The sequence below is a fragment of the Hoplias malabaricus genome, chromosome 4, assembly GCF_029633855.1.
Source record: "Hoplias malabaricus isolate fHopMal1 chromosome 4, fHopMal1.hap1, whole genome shotgun sequence".
Taxonomy (NCBI): domain Eukaryota; kingdom Metazoa; phylum Chordata; class Actinopteri; order Characiformes; family Erythrinidae; genus Hoplias; species Hoplias malabaricus.
Genome location: NC_089803.1, coordinates 38,009,416 through 38,025,874, shown reverse-complemented (window position 1 = coordinate 38,025,874; position 16,459 = coordinate 38,009,416). Strand labels below are relative to the sequence as shown.

Here is a 16,459-nt window from a genome sequence, read left to right as displayed (position 1 = left end):
GTTATTAAAATTGTTTAATTTAATAACTGTCAGTTAAAGTGGCTATGTCGTACAACAGGTAGCTGCTACACAACTCTAGTCACTTGGCTGTGAGGTCTTGTATTCTAAATTTGTCTGTGTGGGTTTCCTCCCAACCTCCAAAATCACATGTTGGTAGGTTGATTTGTCCACGTGTGTGTGTGTGTGTGTGTGTCCCTGTGAAGGACACCATGTCCAGGGATGAGGTGGTTGCAAAAAATCTGACTCTCTTGGTTGAACAATCCCCCCTCACACACACACGAACAATCTGTGTATGTCATTTAGACTAAGAAATAAATGATGAAAAGATCCTTAATCCTAGTCTTCAAATACTAAGGTACATTACAATGCTAAATAAACATGATAGACAAAATGAATAAGCATTTCATAGATTTTAAACAGATTTTTAATAAGAATATTTTTAAAACGATTTAAATGAAGATCAAAACATTGCTATGTCATTGTTCTCAAATTACCGTTTTTCTTGAAATCAGGAAATGTGTCAGAATATTCATGAAATGACTAATCAATAGTTGTGTTTGGCAGAAGATTCCAGAAAATTAATGATTTGGGGTATTGTAAAGCATGACATTTAGTAATAAGTGAAGGCATTTTACATATATAAACACAACCAAAATCTAGAAACAGAACCAGTCATGCTTTTATTGTGTTGAAAATTGATGATATAAAAGTTGCATTAGTCTTGTAGTCTTCTGGGTGTGACCAAGGGTGTATGAGTTGCTCATCCATCCTGACTCTCTGTTCTGCTTTCTGAAACTGAACACACACACAAACAAACACACACACACAAACAAACACACACACACAAACAAACAAACACACACTTACTTTACTGTTCACAATTAAACATCAAACTTCTGAAATATGAATGACAACTAATCAACTATCAATTATTTGCCATTAGCTTGAAATAAGATCCTGCCATTGTACTCCTGGAAATGATGAAAAGAAAAGAAAAAAAAATAGAGCTCACTTGTGTTTAACAACAAGCCCCATCTATCCTGTAATCTGTGTCGTTGTGCCTCTATAGCATCCACATCCTGAGCCGGAGCAGGACCCAGAGGACTGAGAGAGGGGGCAGGAGACCCAAAGAGGGAGGCACAAGTAGCATTCACCATATTTCTGTCACCGTCCGGCTTTTGAAGGGAAACACAGAAACAATCGTGTAGATTACACATATAGAGGCACTACTCTTACTCTATTTTCTTCTTTTCTGTCACATTTATTCACTGCAAATTCTACCCATTTTCTGAGACTCTCCCAATCACAGAGTGCTACAAAGCTGGGAGGGTGAGACAAGTACATTGCCTTTGAGATCATACTAACTCTTTTGTTTTCAAACTGCAGTAAGCACTGTGTCAGTGGACAGCTCAACAAGCTTGGAGGAGAATGCCATTATGTTAAAAGACACCTACATTGGCAAACATGAAATGGAATGATGAGAGGTAAGGATGACATCCCTCCCACCTATAGAGAGAGACCAATATTGGTCTCTTAGACCTGTGGCATGCATTTTTTTCTTTCTTAAATAAATAAATAAAAACTATCCTACTGGAAATAGAAAAGGAATAACAAAAAGCTTTATGGTCATTTTTACATCAAATTATTCATCTATTAAAGTCGTGCAAAATAGCAAAACTATAAATGTTATGGTAGTTTGTTTTTCTGAGGATATGTACTTTTTTTTGTAATTCAGAATAAAAGACATTTTATATTCAGATAAACTACTATCTATGCAAAAAGAATGGGAGGTGAAATCACACAAGCATTTAAAACATCATAACTTTATAATGGGTGGACATTCACTCTGCTTCTAGTTACTATTACATTTAAACAGTTACTATTACACTGGTTGTTTTTACTGATACATGACGTTATATTGTGTTGTAGAATTACTGATTATATCAGAGTATATACTCAACAAATCATTTCGTTTACATCAAATACTGTGTGCAGTTAATTGCAAACAGCATATGGAAGCTTCTATTGAATATTTGTATTATAGCATTTCTATTATTTGGCACCAATACAGAATTTGTTGGGTACAAGAAGTCAGTAGACTCACCTGAAGTAAAGCCAGTGTCCTTCCCTGAGCCAGTCCCTGCAGTAGACTGCTGAGCTGAGTCCAGACTGGCCCCTCCAGCTGAGCGCTGTCACCCTGAGCCTCTAAAACCAGACCAGGGCTAAACTCATATGCCAGTGGTAGGAGCAAACCCAGTACTGCTTGTAACACACTTGCCCTGGAGTTACCTCCCTACAGCCAACAGAGGAACACATGTTTATAATATTCTGTCATCATTATTTAATGAGGATTCTACAGACAAAAGTGCAGTAAGTGACAGATTCAGTTCAGGTTCCAACCATATTTATTGGAGAGATTATCTGAGAACCATGACTTTTTCAGGATCAGCAGAAGCCAAAAGCAGTATGATGGTCACTGTCAGAACATAACCTTATATTTCAAAATAGTAATTCTACCAGTGAAAAAAATAAATAAAATATATTTATTTATTATTATTTTTTTTAATGGAAAATCCATTTTTTCCATATAAAAGTGTGATCATTTTTATTTGTTTGCCCATCACAACAGTTGATGTTATAAAATAAATACATTTTAGTTAACCCCAAGTTCTCCAGGCATTACCTGGAGGACCTGTATGTGTAAACGCAAATATCCTAACCACCCGTACCAGATATTACTTAAAATTTTTCCTGCCAGCAGTTCAGGTAATGGCCAAGTGAGCTCATGCATGAATAGAGCCAATAATGTTGAGGACAAATCACAGTGAATACTTGCTGTGCTTTCTTCAAAAGAAAATTTGAGGCTTGTCTTAAGAAATCTAACAATAAAACATGACCTGTGTTCATCAAAAAAAAAAAACAGAAATCAGTGGCCCAGACTGAGTAGCTACACACCTTACTGAGACAGAGAGGCACATGATAGTGAGAGGTCATCCCTTTAGGCTCCTTGCTACAAATCTGAAACAAAAGCACTCTCCTGTAGAGACATGGGGAATGGATATTCAATTACACGTCCAATATTTAATCTGCCTCACTTAAGAATCATTTCTTTGCCTTTGAAAAAATATACATGTCATGTCTTTAAAAGTCAGAACACACACCCATCGCTAGTATCCACTGGAACATCCTCATCCCCCACAAACACCACCAAGACCCTGAAATAAATCATAACCCACAACAGCATTCAATATCATGTAGTGTTAATTTAAGAAAATATTTCCTCATAGAAAAGTATGTTAGCATTTGAAGTATGATTAAATATGAAGTACATACCTATCAGAAATGGACTTTAAGGCATGTTGCACAGCACAGCTCACAGATACACACATATCAGGTACCACCAACAAGGCATTAAGTACCTGCCAATAGGTGGCAGTTAGGTCTGTTTTTCAATTAAGTACAAAGATACAAATTGCACTGTTGTGGTGTAATAAACATGCAATAAGGTGAGTGTGCTGCTGAATTCAGAGATACTCAAACAACAAAAAAACACATGCCAAATATCTGCTTAACAGATTATGGCAAAATTAATATCTGTTAGCAAATGGTAATTCAGTAAAAGCACAGAGAATTCAGTTAATTCAAGTACACAGTGAGCCTTCATTTTTGTATTTAACTTTATGGAGGCTCATGCTGGATCTGAATATTCAGTGCTTTCCCAATTATTCTCATTTGCATTTAAACTCGTAGCAATTAAAGAGCACTTACCTCTTTGTTCTTCATTTTCTCCAAAATGGAAACAATATTCTGGAGGCACTTTAATGACACCTTATCAGTCATTTCTTGATAGGGTTGATTTCTAAAAGAAAAAAACAAACCTAGTTATATCTTTCATTTCTTAACAGTCAACATTACAGATCCCATGAACATAGGTGAACTTTATACTTATACAATTCTACCTTATTAATCAATGGGACAAATGGACCACAGCTGACATGGTATTTGCACAAATAACTGTTCAATTTACATGTACACAGTTCTCTTGTATCAGACAGGGCCCTGTTTGTTGCAAGTATGTTTAGGCACCTCAGCAACAATGCTTAATTGAAAACAGTTCACAACCCAAAAATATTCAGGTATAGAGTCCTATAGTTATGGAGTGGCCACTAATAAACTGCTAGAAGATTATTAATATAAATAGTGCACAGCAAAACAAAACATATTTAGTGACCAACTAGGTTATACTACTTGTGTGTACTAGAGTATACTACCTGTGACACAAATTAGGAAAAGAAAAAAAAAACTCTAACTATTTCATATTTTCAGGTTTGTGTTTCAGAAAAATCACATAATAATTATTTAGTAGTAGTCTTCAGTGTTTATATCGGTTTTCAATTACCAACATCATTAGCTTTTTTAAAACCTGATCTTTTCTGCCTCCTCAGTATATGCTTGTGGTAATTCTTCTAGGTGCTGGCAGCCTGGTTCTACAGAGGTGATCACAACTGTATGTGCAGGAGGAGCTGGTCGTGGTAAGGGTTCAGGCCACTCAATATCCTCAGTCGTCTGCTCAGGTCCTTCCTCCTCTTTCTTCTCCCCAGCTCCTTCATCCACTTTGTTGCGCTTGGTACTTGGCTCTATGACAGGAGCTAGTAATATAGGATACAAGCAAAATTAAGTTTTAAACAGTGATTTGAAAACATGAATATTTCGTTCTCTAATATCTGTTTTGGTGTGAGTGATTAAGTGTGTGTCAGTGAATGTCTGTGTGTGTGCCCAGATATGGATTGGTGCTATATCCTGGGATAATCCCTAGTGCCTGATGCAGTCCTCCAGGACAAACACTGTTCGTTTGACAGCTGTTTGTACCAGTGTGTCACATACGTAAAATATGTAAATAAAATTAATGTTAAATGAAATTGGGTTCTGTGCACTGTTGATTGTAAGGAGCTAAATAAGTGTAAATATAAAATAAAAATTTTTAGTTTCAATTTTTATTTACAATCTATAAAAGGCTGTGCTACAGAATTAAATTGTGGCCAATATAAGCCAAGATTTTACCCATGAGAAATAAGATAACTATTTAAATGTTTGTGAGTAACACTGTTTAATTGCATAACCTGTCTAAAAATAACATTCCTATAATTCAGAGTTACATTTTTGTGAATATATTTTTTCATTGTGTCATTATGATAAACAATGCCCCTTTCAGCAAAGGCAAGATGGCAGTATTCATTTACCTGCACGGTTGAAACAGCTCCAGTTCATCCGGTGAGCAGCTCGAACATTATGAACAGACTCCAGAGCACTGAAGAATGTAATTTTAACATACAAAATAAGTTAAAACATCCAGGTTCTTACAAATATATATTTATAATTATTTTAAACCAAATGCATTTAAGCAAGTAATTTTTCTAAGAAAAATGTTAAACCAACCTGTAACATGGAGAGCCAATACCAGTCAGTAATGGTGTGGGGTCTCCAAGCAAGGTATGCACTGTTTGACAAACTGACTGACTGAGAGATGTCAAGTTATACCCACCCTAGGGGAATTATTTAAAAAAATTACTTTTTTTTGATGATTACTTCCAAAAAACATGAACACCACCTTTAGAGCTTTGAAACCCATCCCACCTCCAGGACAGCACACAGTCTGCCATTGGAAAGAGACATCAGAAGGTGTGTAAGATGGCCAAATATCTCTGGAGAGGCACACATATGACCCTGGAGGAGGAAAAAAGCCAAAATGATTAGCTGTTACTTTAATACAAATTTAGATATGTCCCAGTAGAGAGTGACAGGCATTAACATTTGCAAAGCCTAGACATTGTTTTTATTTGTAAGAGATCCCTAGGCCAAAGCAGTAACTGATTCATAAATTTTAAATTCAACAAAAGTGATTGTATATGTATTAAATGTGTTTTGTGATAAAGTGGATGGGAATGAGTCATGTCCCTGTTGGAAAAAAGCATTCTAATATGAGGATAGATAACTCTCAGAAAAACAACTTTTAGAAACATGAGTCTCTCACCTCTGGGTCTCCTATGGCAGAATCAAACCCTGCACACACAAGCACCAACTCAGGATCAAACTGTAACAAGAATCAACAGTTAAACTGATGCATGTAAACCATCACATCTCAGTTTTTTTTTAAATATTATTCATAAATCAAACTCTCCCAGAAGCCTGTGATACATACTTCAGACGCAACAGGTAAGAGGACATGGAAAAAAACTGAAAGATAGTCACTGTTGGTCATTCCCACCTGTTAATACAGGAAATGAAAGACTCAGTCAGACTCATTCACTTCAGTTCACTTTACTGTTACCAAAAATAGGTAACAATAACAAACTCAAAACAAAACAAGGAAACAAGACTATCTTAATAACAACAGCACAGCACCTGGATTTCTGTTTTGCATTGACGTATTTTATTACTTTTATTATCAATTTTCATCTTATATTTTAGAAAAATTATGAGTTTTGATTCTAACCAAAAAATCTGAATCTTGAATTAGAGGCTTAGGGCCCATGAGTTCATCTTATATTTAATAGTATATAATATAATCATAACTGTCACTGTCTAATTAAAAACATGTCACCATTTTTGTCCATTTTTAGTTCACTACATCATTTGAACGCAGCAGCTGTCCTTCTCATTGTGTGAACTAAGAGACATGCTCCAAAATTACTTGGAATTAAATATGTTCACACTCACTTCCACCGAATTTAACAAGATATTTTCCCTTGTCCTGTAAAGTTATTATATTAGGAGATACATGTTTTTAATTGGAAAGCGATAATATATCTAATTGCCTTTTGCAGGACTGAAGATGTAGAGTTTGTATGAAGCTGGAGAGAAGTACCTTGTTCCAGGGCACATTGATGTTAAAACCAGTTCCTTTGCCTTTACCTACACTATCATAGTCTGACTCAGGAAGGTTGGGCCAGTAATCCTGATGTTCATAGCGATGCCATGAGAAATACAGCACGCTATGAAGGATGAGTAGGTGGACAAAAGAGAAAGAATTGTGGGGGGGGAGTTGTTGGTTACAGTGAAAACTTTGATGATTTAATTATCTGCAGAAAAAAAGCTCACCTGGGGTCCTCTTCAAAGCAGTACTGAATGCCCTGCCCATGATGAATGTCCCAATCCACAATCAAAACCCTGAACACAAGAGTTACCCCAGTAAAAATAAAAACACATCAGCACAGGTCCACTGGAAACCATCATTTTAGAGGGGTTAACACTGTGCTTTATGGAAGACAAGAAAAAAGAAATACATGGAGCATATATGGACTTAATTTTGGGGGGCCAACACTGCTGCAGTTTTACTTTTATTTGTAGCTTAGCAACAGCTAACTGTCTTGCTAAGATCCCAGGTCACTATCAAGCCATAATTTTGAAATCTACCAGAAAAAATGTTTAAAGGTGCTACCTGTCATTTTCAAAGGAGCTTCTTCACATTAGTTAAACTACTATTTTACTGACACCTACTGGCCTAGATGTATTACAGTTACTGAAATAAGTATATTTCAACATGTATAATATTTAAAAGCAGCAGTAAATGGAGTTAGTTCGTTTGTAATTAACAATAAATATTTTATCATAAGCTGAGTTTGGCATGTTCGCCATATGGGGCTTTATCAAATCAAATCAAATGTATTTGTATAGCACCTTTTACAACTGACATTGTCACAAAGCAGCTTCACACTTTACTAGATACATATGAGTTAATCTGGTGTGTTCAATACAGCATCTTCTGTACACAACTTGGTCCCAATGGTTTTCAAGGCATGTCTGCAGTTTTCGTTCGATAATAGGACTTGCTTCGTGTAATTTATTATCTTGTATCTGTAAGTGGAGGCCCAACATATATTTGAACTAAGGGCAAACACAGTGCTCAAGTACCCAATGTGCAAAATCAGTGGCATATATACATACTGAAAACATTACAATAATGACTCCTGTCTAAGACACATGCTTCCAATATGAACTCTGCCCGACTCTACTCCTCACCTTTTCAGGTTGTAGTGCTTCTTAGCATAGAGAGCTGCTATGGCCACATTATTGAATACACAGTAACCATTGGCTTCACTCCGCTGGCTGTGATGACCAGGGGGCCTGCAGTAAACACAGAAGAACGAGAAAAAAAAGAATATATATAAAAATAGGGAAAATATAATTTTTTTTAAAAAATCATAAATTATATATATATACACATACATACATTCAGGGGTTGGACAATGAAACTGAAACACTGAAACAAACAAAGAGGACAAATTGTTGGTGCATGTCTGGCGCATCTGTGACCAAGACAGCAAGTCTTTGTGATGTATCAAGAAGCACGGTATTCAGAGTAATATCAGCATACCACCAAGAAGGACGAAACACATCCAACAGGATTAACTGTGGAAGAGGAAGCTGTCTGAAAGGGATGTTCAGGTGCTAACCCGGATTGTATCCAAAAATCATAAAATCACGGCTGCCCAAATCACGGCAGAATTAAATGTGCACCTCAACTCTCCTGTTTCCACCAGAACTGTCCATCGTGAGCTCCACAGGGTCAATATACACAGCCCGGCTGCTATAGCCAAACATTTGGTCATTCATGCAAATGCAAAACGTCGGTTTCAGTGGTGCAAGGAGTGCAAATCTTGGGCTGTGGACAATGTGAAACATGTATTGTTCTTTGATGAGTCCACCTTTACTGTTTTCCCCACATCCGGGAGAGTTATGGTGTGGAGAAGCCCCAAAGAAGAGTACCACCCAGATTGTTGCATGCCCAGAGTGAAGCATGGGTGGATCAGTGATGGTTTGGGCTGCCATATAATGGCATTCCCTTGGCCCAATACTTGTGCTAGATGGGCGCGTCACTGCCAAGGACTACCGAACCATTCTGGAGGACCATGCGCATCCAATGGTTCAAACATTGTATCCTGAAAGCGGTGCCGTGTATCAGGATGACAATGCACTAATACACACAGCAAGACTGGAGAAAGATTGTTGAACATCTCCCATGACCTGCACAGGCACCAGATCTAAATATTATTGAGCCATTTTGGGGTGTTCTATATATATATATATATATAGAACATACTGTAAAACGCCCCAAAATGGCTCAATAATATTTAGATCTGGTGACTGTGCAGGTCATGGGAGATGTTCAACTTCACTTTCCTGTCATCAAACCAATCTTTCTCCAGTTTTGCTTTGTGTATTAGTGCATTGTCATCCTGATACACGGCACCGCCTTCAGGATACAATGTTTGAACCATTGGATGTGCATGGTCCTCCAGAATGGTTCGGAACATACTGTAAAATACATTTTATCACTGATGCTGCTGCTGATATATACTATATATAAAAATGAATTGAAGGAAGAGACATTTAAAGGTGTAACAACAATAAAAGATTAAGACCATAGAACTCTTTAATACTCACCTTACAAGAGCCATCCCATTTCTCACTTTCCCAGTCATTACACTGTCCACCAGCTGCAGGGTGGCCCCAATAGCCAGCTTAGCACAATGGTAGATATTCTACACATAAGACAAGTGTACAAGAATGAAAACGTGCAAAAGTATTTTATTCAAATCTAGTTTTGACCCTCAACATGAACACATTGATCCTTACAGGGTGGAAGTAGACGTCTCCATATTGCTGAGTAAAGGTCAAAAGATCCTCCAGACTCAGGTAAGGTGTCTGTTTCACAGCTTCGAGATATTCTTTGCTGCCAGAAACACAGCTCAAAACTAAGAATTAAGACCTTCAGGTATTAACAACACAAAATATAACTGTAATTAGATATGTTCAACCAATAACTTGTAAGCTTTTCATATGACAAGTATCAAACTATTAAATTTAATAAAGAAAACTGAAGCTTTTTTATTTTAAGCTGATGTACCCCCACAATGATGTTCTGTCTCTAGAGTTTGACACCTATGAATATCAGTGAGGCACTAGCAAAGTTATAACCAAGTAGAACATAGGTGAGGGTTGAATAGAACAAACCTAAAGGTTTGTTTTACCAAATAATTATAATTAAAATTGAAGATCTGGTGTCTCCAGAGTAGCTTCACCACAGCATGATGGTCCTTGCTCTATCTGAGTGGGAGGAATGGCCTGTCCTCTCATCGTTCAGCAGGACACTAACCAACGCAGGTGTGTGATCCCTGAAATAACAGCCGTCCCAAAAAGAATAAAAAGAGGACCCCCTCTGGACCTCCCGCAACCCTAAATTGGATAAGGATGGATAATGGATAATATTTGGATAATGGATGGATGGATAATATAATAAAATAAATACATAAATAAAAAATAAACACAATCTGATATTTATTGAGCCATCTCAAGTTACTCAACACTCCCAAGAAAACCCTATAGTAAATTCTATAACAAATCTTGAGAGTTAAAAAAATAATAATTAATCTAAACATTAGAAGCCTACTTTAAGTTGATCCATTTTGTCCTTTTGAAGTCCAGATTGCACCGTTTGATGCAGATATGTGAGTCCTAACAGAGACTTGGCACTCTAAATGATGATGTGGCTTTAAATAATTTGAGAATCAAGAGGAGGTGGAGTAGCTATGTACAAGAGTTACAACCTTTCAAGCTGCTTTCAAAATGCTTTGAATTCCCTGCTCTGAAGGTGTCCCTCTTTAAAAAAAAATCAGACCTCCATGTTTTCTGTGTTCTGCAGTTGTTTTGTCCATTGCCAGGTGCATGGTCAGAGACCACTGGCTTACATTCAGACAACTGATAAATATACCACTGCCACTAGAAAAGCCAAATCAGATTCGACTACATTATTAATGAGGCTTACCCTCAATGTACTCTGGGCATAAATAAAGGTTGAATAATTGATGCAGCCACAAACCTTGGCACACTGCTTAGTAACTCAAAAACCTGATTATAACACTTTTGTCAACAAAGTTTATGCCTAACTAACACAGCAACACATCAAGAAAGGCCAACAACGTTATTACTTACTAATCCAACACAGAAAACATAGCTGGTCTTGTGTCAGGTCAGTCTTGTATTTTTTTATTTTGCTTCTGAGTTCTGACATAAATTTCACGTGTGGGAGGGTCTTAGAGGAAGGCATTCACCTTGAATCTCCATTGGTCACTGATTGGTGCTCTGAAACCGCTTCTGGGACCTAGCCACGCCCACCCCGCCAACGTTCATGCCTTTTCAAACATGGCGAAACGAGCTTTTCCACAGGTCTGTTACAGCCGTTACTCGTTCAGTTGTGTCAGGCTGTGGACAGTTGCTGAGTTTCTATCCGTTTTAATCTGTGTTTAAAATCGTGCATGTATCAGAATAAAAGTGGATTAGAATTAGTGGACATTTGCAACACCTGCTGGCAGAAAACAGAATTACATCTTTGAAATGCAGGAGATATCACACATATGAGTTCATGATTGATGAGAATGATTTCAATAATTTAATTGATAAAAGTGACAGTTCTGGGGAGAAGTCATAAAGGGAACTGTTTCTAGAATTCTGTCCAATTCCACCATGTTTGAAAAGGCACGAATGCTGGCGGGTTGGGTGTGGCTAGGTCCCAGAGGCGGTTTCAGAGCACCAATCAGTGACCAAAGGAGATTCAAGGTGAACGACATCCTCTAAGAATCTCCCACATGTGAAGTTTGTCTCAGAAGCAAAATAAAACAAAGCAGAAGAAATAAGAGATTCCAGAAGCAAAAGACCTGACTGAAAATAAAAAAGACAGGCAAAATACAAAAAGTCAAGAGGTAACCAAATATATATTAAAAATATACTTTTCATATATTTTTTTCTGTTTTCCATTCACAATATACAGTGGTGTGAAAAAGTCAGTGCATGTACAAGTGTTTGTTAAACCTAACACAATTGAAGCATAACTGTGTTTTATCACACCCAAGTTCAATTTCTCTAGCCACACCAGGCCTGATAACTGCCACACCTGTTCTCAATCAAGAAATCACTTAAATAGGACTTGCCTGACAAAAACGAAGTAGACCAAAAAGATCCTCAAAAGCTAGACATCATGCCAAGATCCAAAGAAATTCAGGAACAAATTAAAAAGAAAGCAATTGAGATCCATGAGTCTGTAAAGGTTATGAAGCCATTTCTAAAGTTTTGGGACTCCAGCGAACCACAGTGAGAGTCATTGTCCAAAAATGGCCAAAACGTGAAACAGTGACAAACCTTCCCAGCAGTGGCCAGCCGACAAAAATGACCCCAAGAGCGTAGCGACGACTCGTACAAGAGGTCACCAAAGACCCAACAACAACATCAGAGAACTGCAGGCCTCGATTGCCTCAGTTAAGGTCAGCGTTCATGACTCCACCATAAGAAAGACTGGGCAAAAATGGCCTGCATGGCAGAGTACCCAGATGAAAACCACTGCTGAGCAAAAAGAACATTAAGGCTCGTCTCAATTTTACCAGAAAACATCTTGATGAGCCCCAAGACTTTTGGAAAAATACTCTGTGGACTGAGGAGACAAAAGTTGAACTTATTTGGAAGGTGTGTGTCCCATTACATCTGGTGTAAAAGTAACACCGCATTTCAGAAAAAGAACATTGTACCTACAGTAAAATATGGTGGTGGTAGTGTGATGGTCTGGGGCTGTTTTGCTGCTTCAGGACCTGGAAGACTTGCTGTGATAAATGGAACCATGAATTCCGATATCTACCAAAAATCCTGAAGTAGAACGTCCGGCCATCTGTTCGTGACCACAAGCTGAAACGAACCTGGTTTCTGCAGCAGGACAATGATCCAAAAAACACCAGCAAGTCCACCTTTGAATGGCTTTAGAAAAACAAAGTGAAGTCTTTGGAGTGGCCTAGTCAAAGTCCTGACCTGAATCCTATTGACATTATGTAGCATGACCTTAAAAAGTCGGTTCATGCTCGAAAACCCTCCAAGGTGGCTGAATTACAACAATTAAAGATGAGTGGGCCAAAGTTCCTCCACAGCGCTGTGAAACACTAATTGCAAGTTATTGCAAACAGTTGATTGCAGTTGTTGCTGCTAAGGGTGGCACAACCAATAATTAGATTTAGGGGCAAACACACACAGGGCCATGTAGGTTTGGATTTTTCTTCTCCCTTAATAATAAAAATCACTTTAAAACTGCATTGTGTGTTTACTTGTGTTGTCTTTGAATAATGTTTACATTTGTTTGATGATCTGAAACATTTATGAGTGACAAACATGCAAAAAATAAGAAATCATGAAGGAGGCAAACACTTGTTCACACCACTGTATACTTTCTGCTCTTGATTCTAGGAATTTTGCTTTCGTAACACTTGACACAAAATTCACTCCATACGTATAATACTAGAAATATGTGGTTATTACTTGGTACCTTACAAACGCTTTACAAATAAAGCACATAACTACGTTCCAAATATTATAGATTAAAAATTAGAATTAAAAATGAGCTTATGCAAGTTAATATTACTGTATATTTTATAAATAAGGAATGCAGCTATTATTTTGAATTTACTGTAATGTTAGTTATAGAACCTTTAAAATTCTGTACAGTGCACCTACAGAGAAGGACATGGTCAGCTACTTTCATTACAAGCACTACCAGAATTTCATAGTGCTTTGTATTCATTAGCATCAGGACATGTGATTTATCCCAATAATCATCATAACATATTTCTGAGACATTTTACACTGTTTAGCCTATATGTTTAGGGGCATTATATGTACATAGCTGAAACTCTGCTAGTGCCTGTAATGAAAGTAACTGACCATGCCCTTCTCTGTATGTGAACTGCAAATAATTTTAAAGGATCTATAATTACATTCAGAACTACAGTCAATTCAAAATAGTAGCTGCAATACTAGCTAAACAATTACAGTAATTGTAACTTGCATAAACTGTAACTTTTAATTTAATTTTGAAATCTATAATTATGATTAGAAGCACAGGGGCCAGTTAGGTGCCTTATTTTTAAAATGTTAGTAAGATACCCAGTAATAACCACATTTCTAGTATCTTACCATTTACTTAGTCAGTACTTATTTTATCTTATGATTTACTTAACAGGTACTTACCCAGTAATTAGTGGGCTGTAACTTAATGTGTTATCTAACTCTTTACTCACTGACTGGCTAACCGACCATGTCTCAGTCTCTGTAGTTTGTCCAAATTGGGGATAAAAAAATAAAACAAAACAGCTTCAAAATTGTGATGTTTCTTTGACCTTTTATATGAAGAATAGCACCTCTCTCACTGCTCTGTGAGGCTGATTCACTACAAAAACTGCCTATGCAACTTGAGAATGACTGTGCGGAGAACTAGCGCAAGAGCTGTGTAATGCTGTATGGCACATATCTCACGGGTGTTTAGCTCGCTATAAGAAGAATCTAGCTTGGTTTTCCCTGTATGGAAATTATGGCAGAGGCTGGAGCAAGGAGGGCAAAGTAAGTGTGTGTGTGTGTGTGTGTGTGTGTATCAGATAGTGAACTGCAGGGCAAGGGGCGAGTACGTGTGTATTCATTAGCTCTACAACGTTTAAAGGTGGAACAGTATGTTTGGGACAGGGATACAAGTTTATTCACAAACTTGTAATTTGAAAATGCGCCACAGAAATTAACGCGATTTGGCAGCGAGCCACACACGGTGGGTCTTCTTTCAGTCTTTGTTAAGGCACCTGTTCAAATATAAACCTTCTCCAATCATCAGCTTCACTGGCCTCCAATTCACCGTCAGATTCTGGTTTTTAAAGTTAGTGTTTACCAGCTCTGGGCCTGAGGTCAGTAACGAGAGCACAACAGATAACAATGACGGCTAATTACAGTTCACAAAACGGCTTGTGTTCCACATTATCAATGCAGTATTTTACTGCATTATCTACAGGAACCAGCTTATAGCTATCTAATATTTTTTTCTAAAGGGTGAGTTTTGACTCAGTAAATATGTCCCCCCCAATATCAAAATCACTCCTATGCCCTTGTACCTGCCTGTGCTCATTTTTGCACAGATTGACAAGTGAGAAACTGAAGCACAGTTTAATTAGTAGGCCGATTTTCTGTATTTTTGAATATTTGAATATTGATGTTAATGTTGTATCTGGTGTTATAATGTTAAGCTACTGCTTTAGAGACAGAAGTTGATGTTACTTTAATAAAGTAGAAAATTGTAAACTTGCATGTGTATTTTATAACCATATTTTGGGGGCAATATTGTAAAGGTGGGGTGCGGAAATTCCTCCTAGTCTGAGGTAGGGTATGATAGAAAAAGTTTGAGAACCACTGCCCTATGGTGTCCTAGAGAGACTGAGACTGCAAGACTAAATCAGGTGTGAATTGGGACAGGGTCCTGTGTTTACCTGTGAATGAGCAGGATCTCCTCATCTGAGGCCTGACGGACACACACTCTCTCACAGCGCTGCTCCAAACCTGCTCTCCTCAGAGCTTCAAAACTCACCGTCAGCCGCGCAGGGACCTCGACCTTACACACAGGACTATATAAAGAGAGAGAGGTGAAAAGATATATATATATATATATATATATATACAGAGAGAGAGAGAGAGAGAGAGAGAGAGAGAGAGAGAGAGAGAACTCTCGCAGGTCACCTGTAGATAAACACTTACTCTTCCCAAAGCAGTTTGTACCGAGTCATCTCCTCATCGTAAAGCAACGCAGTACCACTCATGATGAAACTACTCCAGACAGTTAACCCCAGATATTCCCTTCTCCAAAATCTCCTGTGGCTGTCCGATTTGCGCGCCCTGACAGATTTAGTTTATAGCAGCAGAGACTGTTCTACCAAAGCACGCCGTTTTATCCAGAGCGATGAACTTTAAACACACAAACAAAAGTCACGTCCAATTTATACTTCTTCGTCGAAGATACGCCGGAGGCGGACGTACACTTCTACAGAAATGTAGCCAACAACGCAGACGCAGACATCAACGACTGTGAATGATCAACAGTCGGGCGAACACCGGAACCGTATGGCGTTACTTTTGTGCCACAATTCTCCGCGCAAAGTTTCTGTGGTGTACTAGTGATGAGTCGGCCGCGAACGATCCGGCTCTACGAGCCGGCTCTTTGAAATGAACGACGGGAGCCGGCTCCCGCGAGTGAACCGTTTTTTTTTCTTTTGCCGCACGCGATTGGTCACACCAAACAAGACTAAACAAGAGCGGAGCGGGGAGGGGAGGGGAGTGGTAACAGACACATGAGTGACACACAGCAAACAACAGGAGGGAGGGAGAGTCTTTAGACTGACTACACGCTGGAAAGGTGAGGAAAAAAGTGACAGGAAACGGAGCATAGTTAGGACGCATTTAAAAGTTATAGACAGTTCAAAGGCAGAGTGTAAACTGAAAATTTCATATCGAGCAGGTTCCACAAACAACCTGCATAGGGAAGTGCGAAGTGTTCATCCAACGGTGTAATTACAAGTGAAAAGACAAGCATTGGTTATCAGCATCAGAGAATCTG

The 16,459-nt window shown here is 38.1% G+C and overlaps 1 protein-coding gene across 2 annotated transcripts; it reads right to left on the bottom strand.

Moving 5' to 3' along the window:
- Window positions 1-473: 473 nt before the first annotated feature.
- hdac10 (histone deacetylase 10) lies at window positions 474-16,023 on the bottom strand. Of its 2 annotated transcripts, none has more exons than XM_066668620.1 (20): window positions 15,604-16,023; window positions 15,339-15,473; window positions 9,637-9,733; window positions 9,445-9,542; window positions 8,020-8,124; window positions 7,099-7,167; window positions 6,866-6,992; window positions 6,200-6,265; window positions 6,032-6,091; window positions 5,635-5,724; window positions 5,437-5,543; window positions 5,241-5,308; window positions 4,424-4,649; window positions 3,769-3,859; window positions 3,334-3,419; window positions 3,162-3,215; window positions 2,956-3,037; window positions 2,105-2,293; window positions 1,013-1,175; window positions 474-795 (listed from the first exon to the last, which is right to left on the bottom strand). In XM_066668620.1, the coding sequence occupies exons 1-20, from the start codon at window positions 15,663-15,665 to the stop codon at window positions 761-763; spliced, it is 2,010 nt and encodes a 669-aa protein (XP_066524717.1). In that variant the 5' UTR covers window positions 15,666-16,023; the 3' UTR covers window positions 474-760. The 2 variants fall into 2 exon arrangements, with proteins under 2 accessions (XP_066524717.1, XP_066524718.1); XM_066668621.1 differs by having other exon boundaries at window positions 6,917-6,992.
- Window positions 16,024-16,459: the final 436 nt, after the last annotated feature.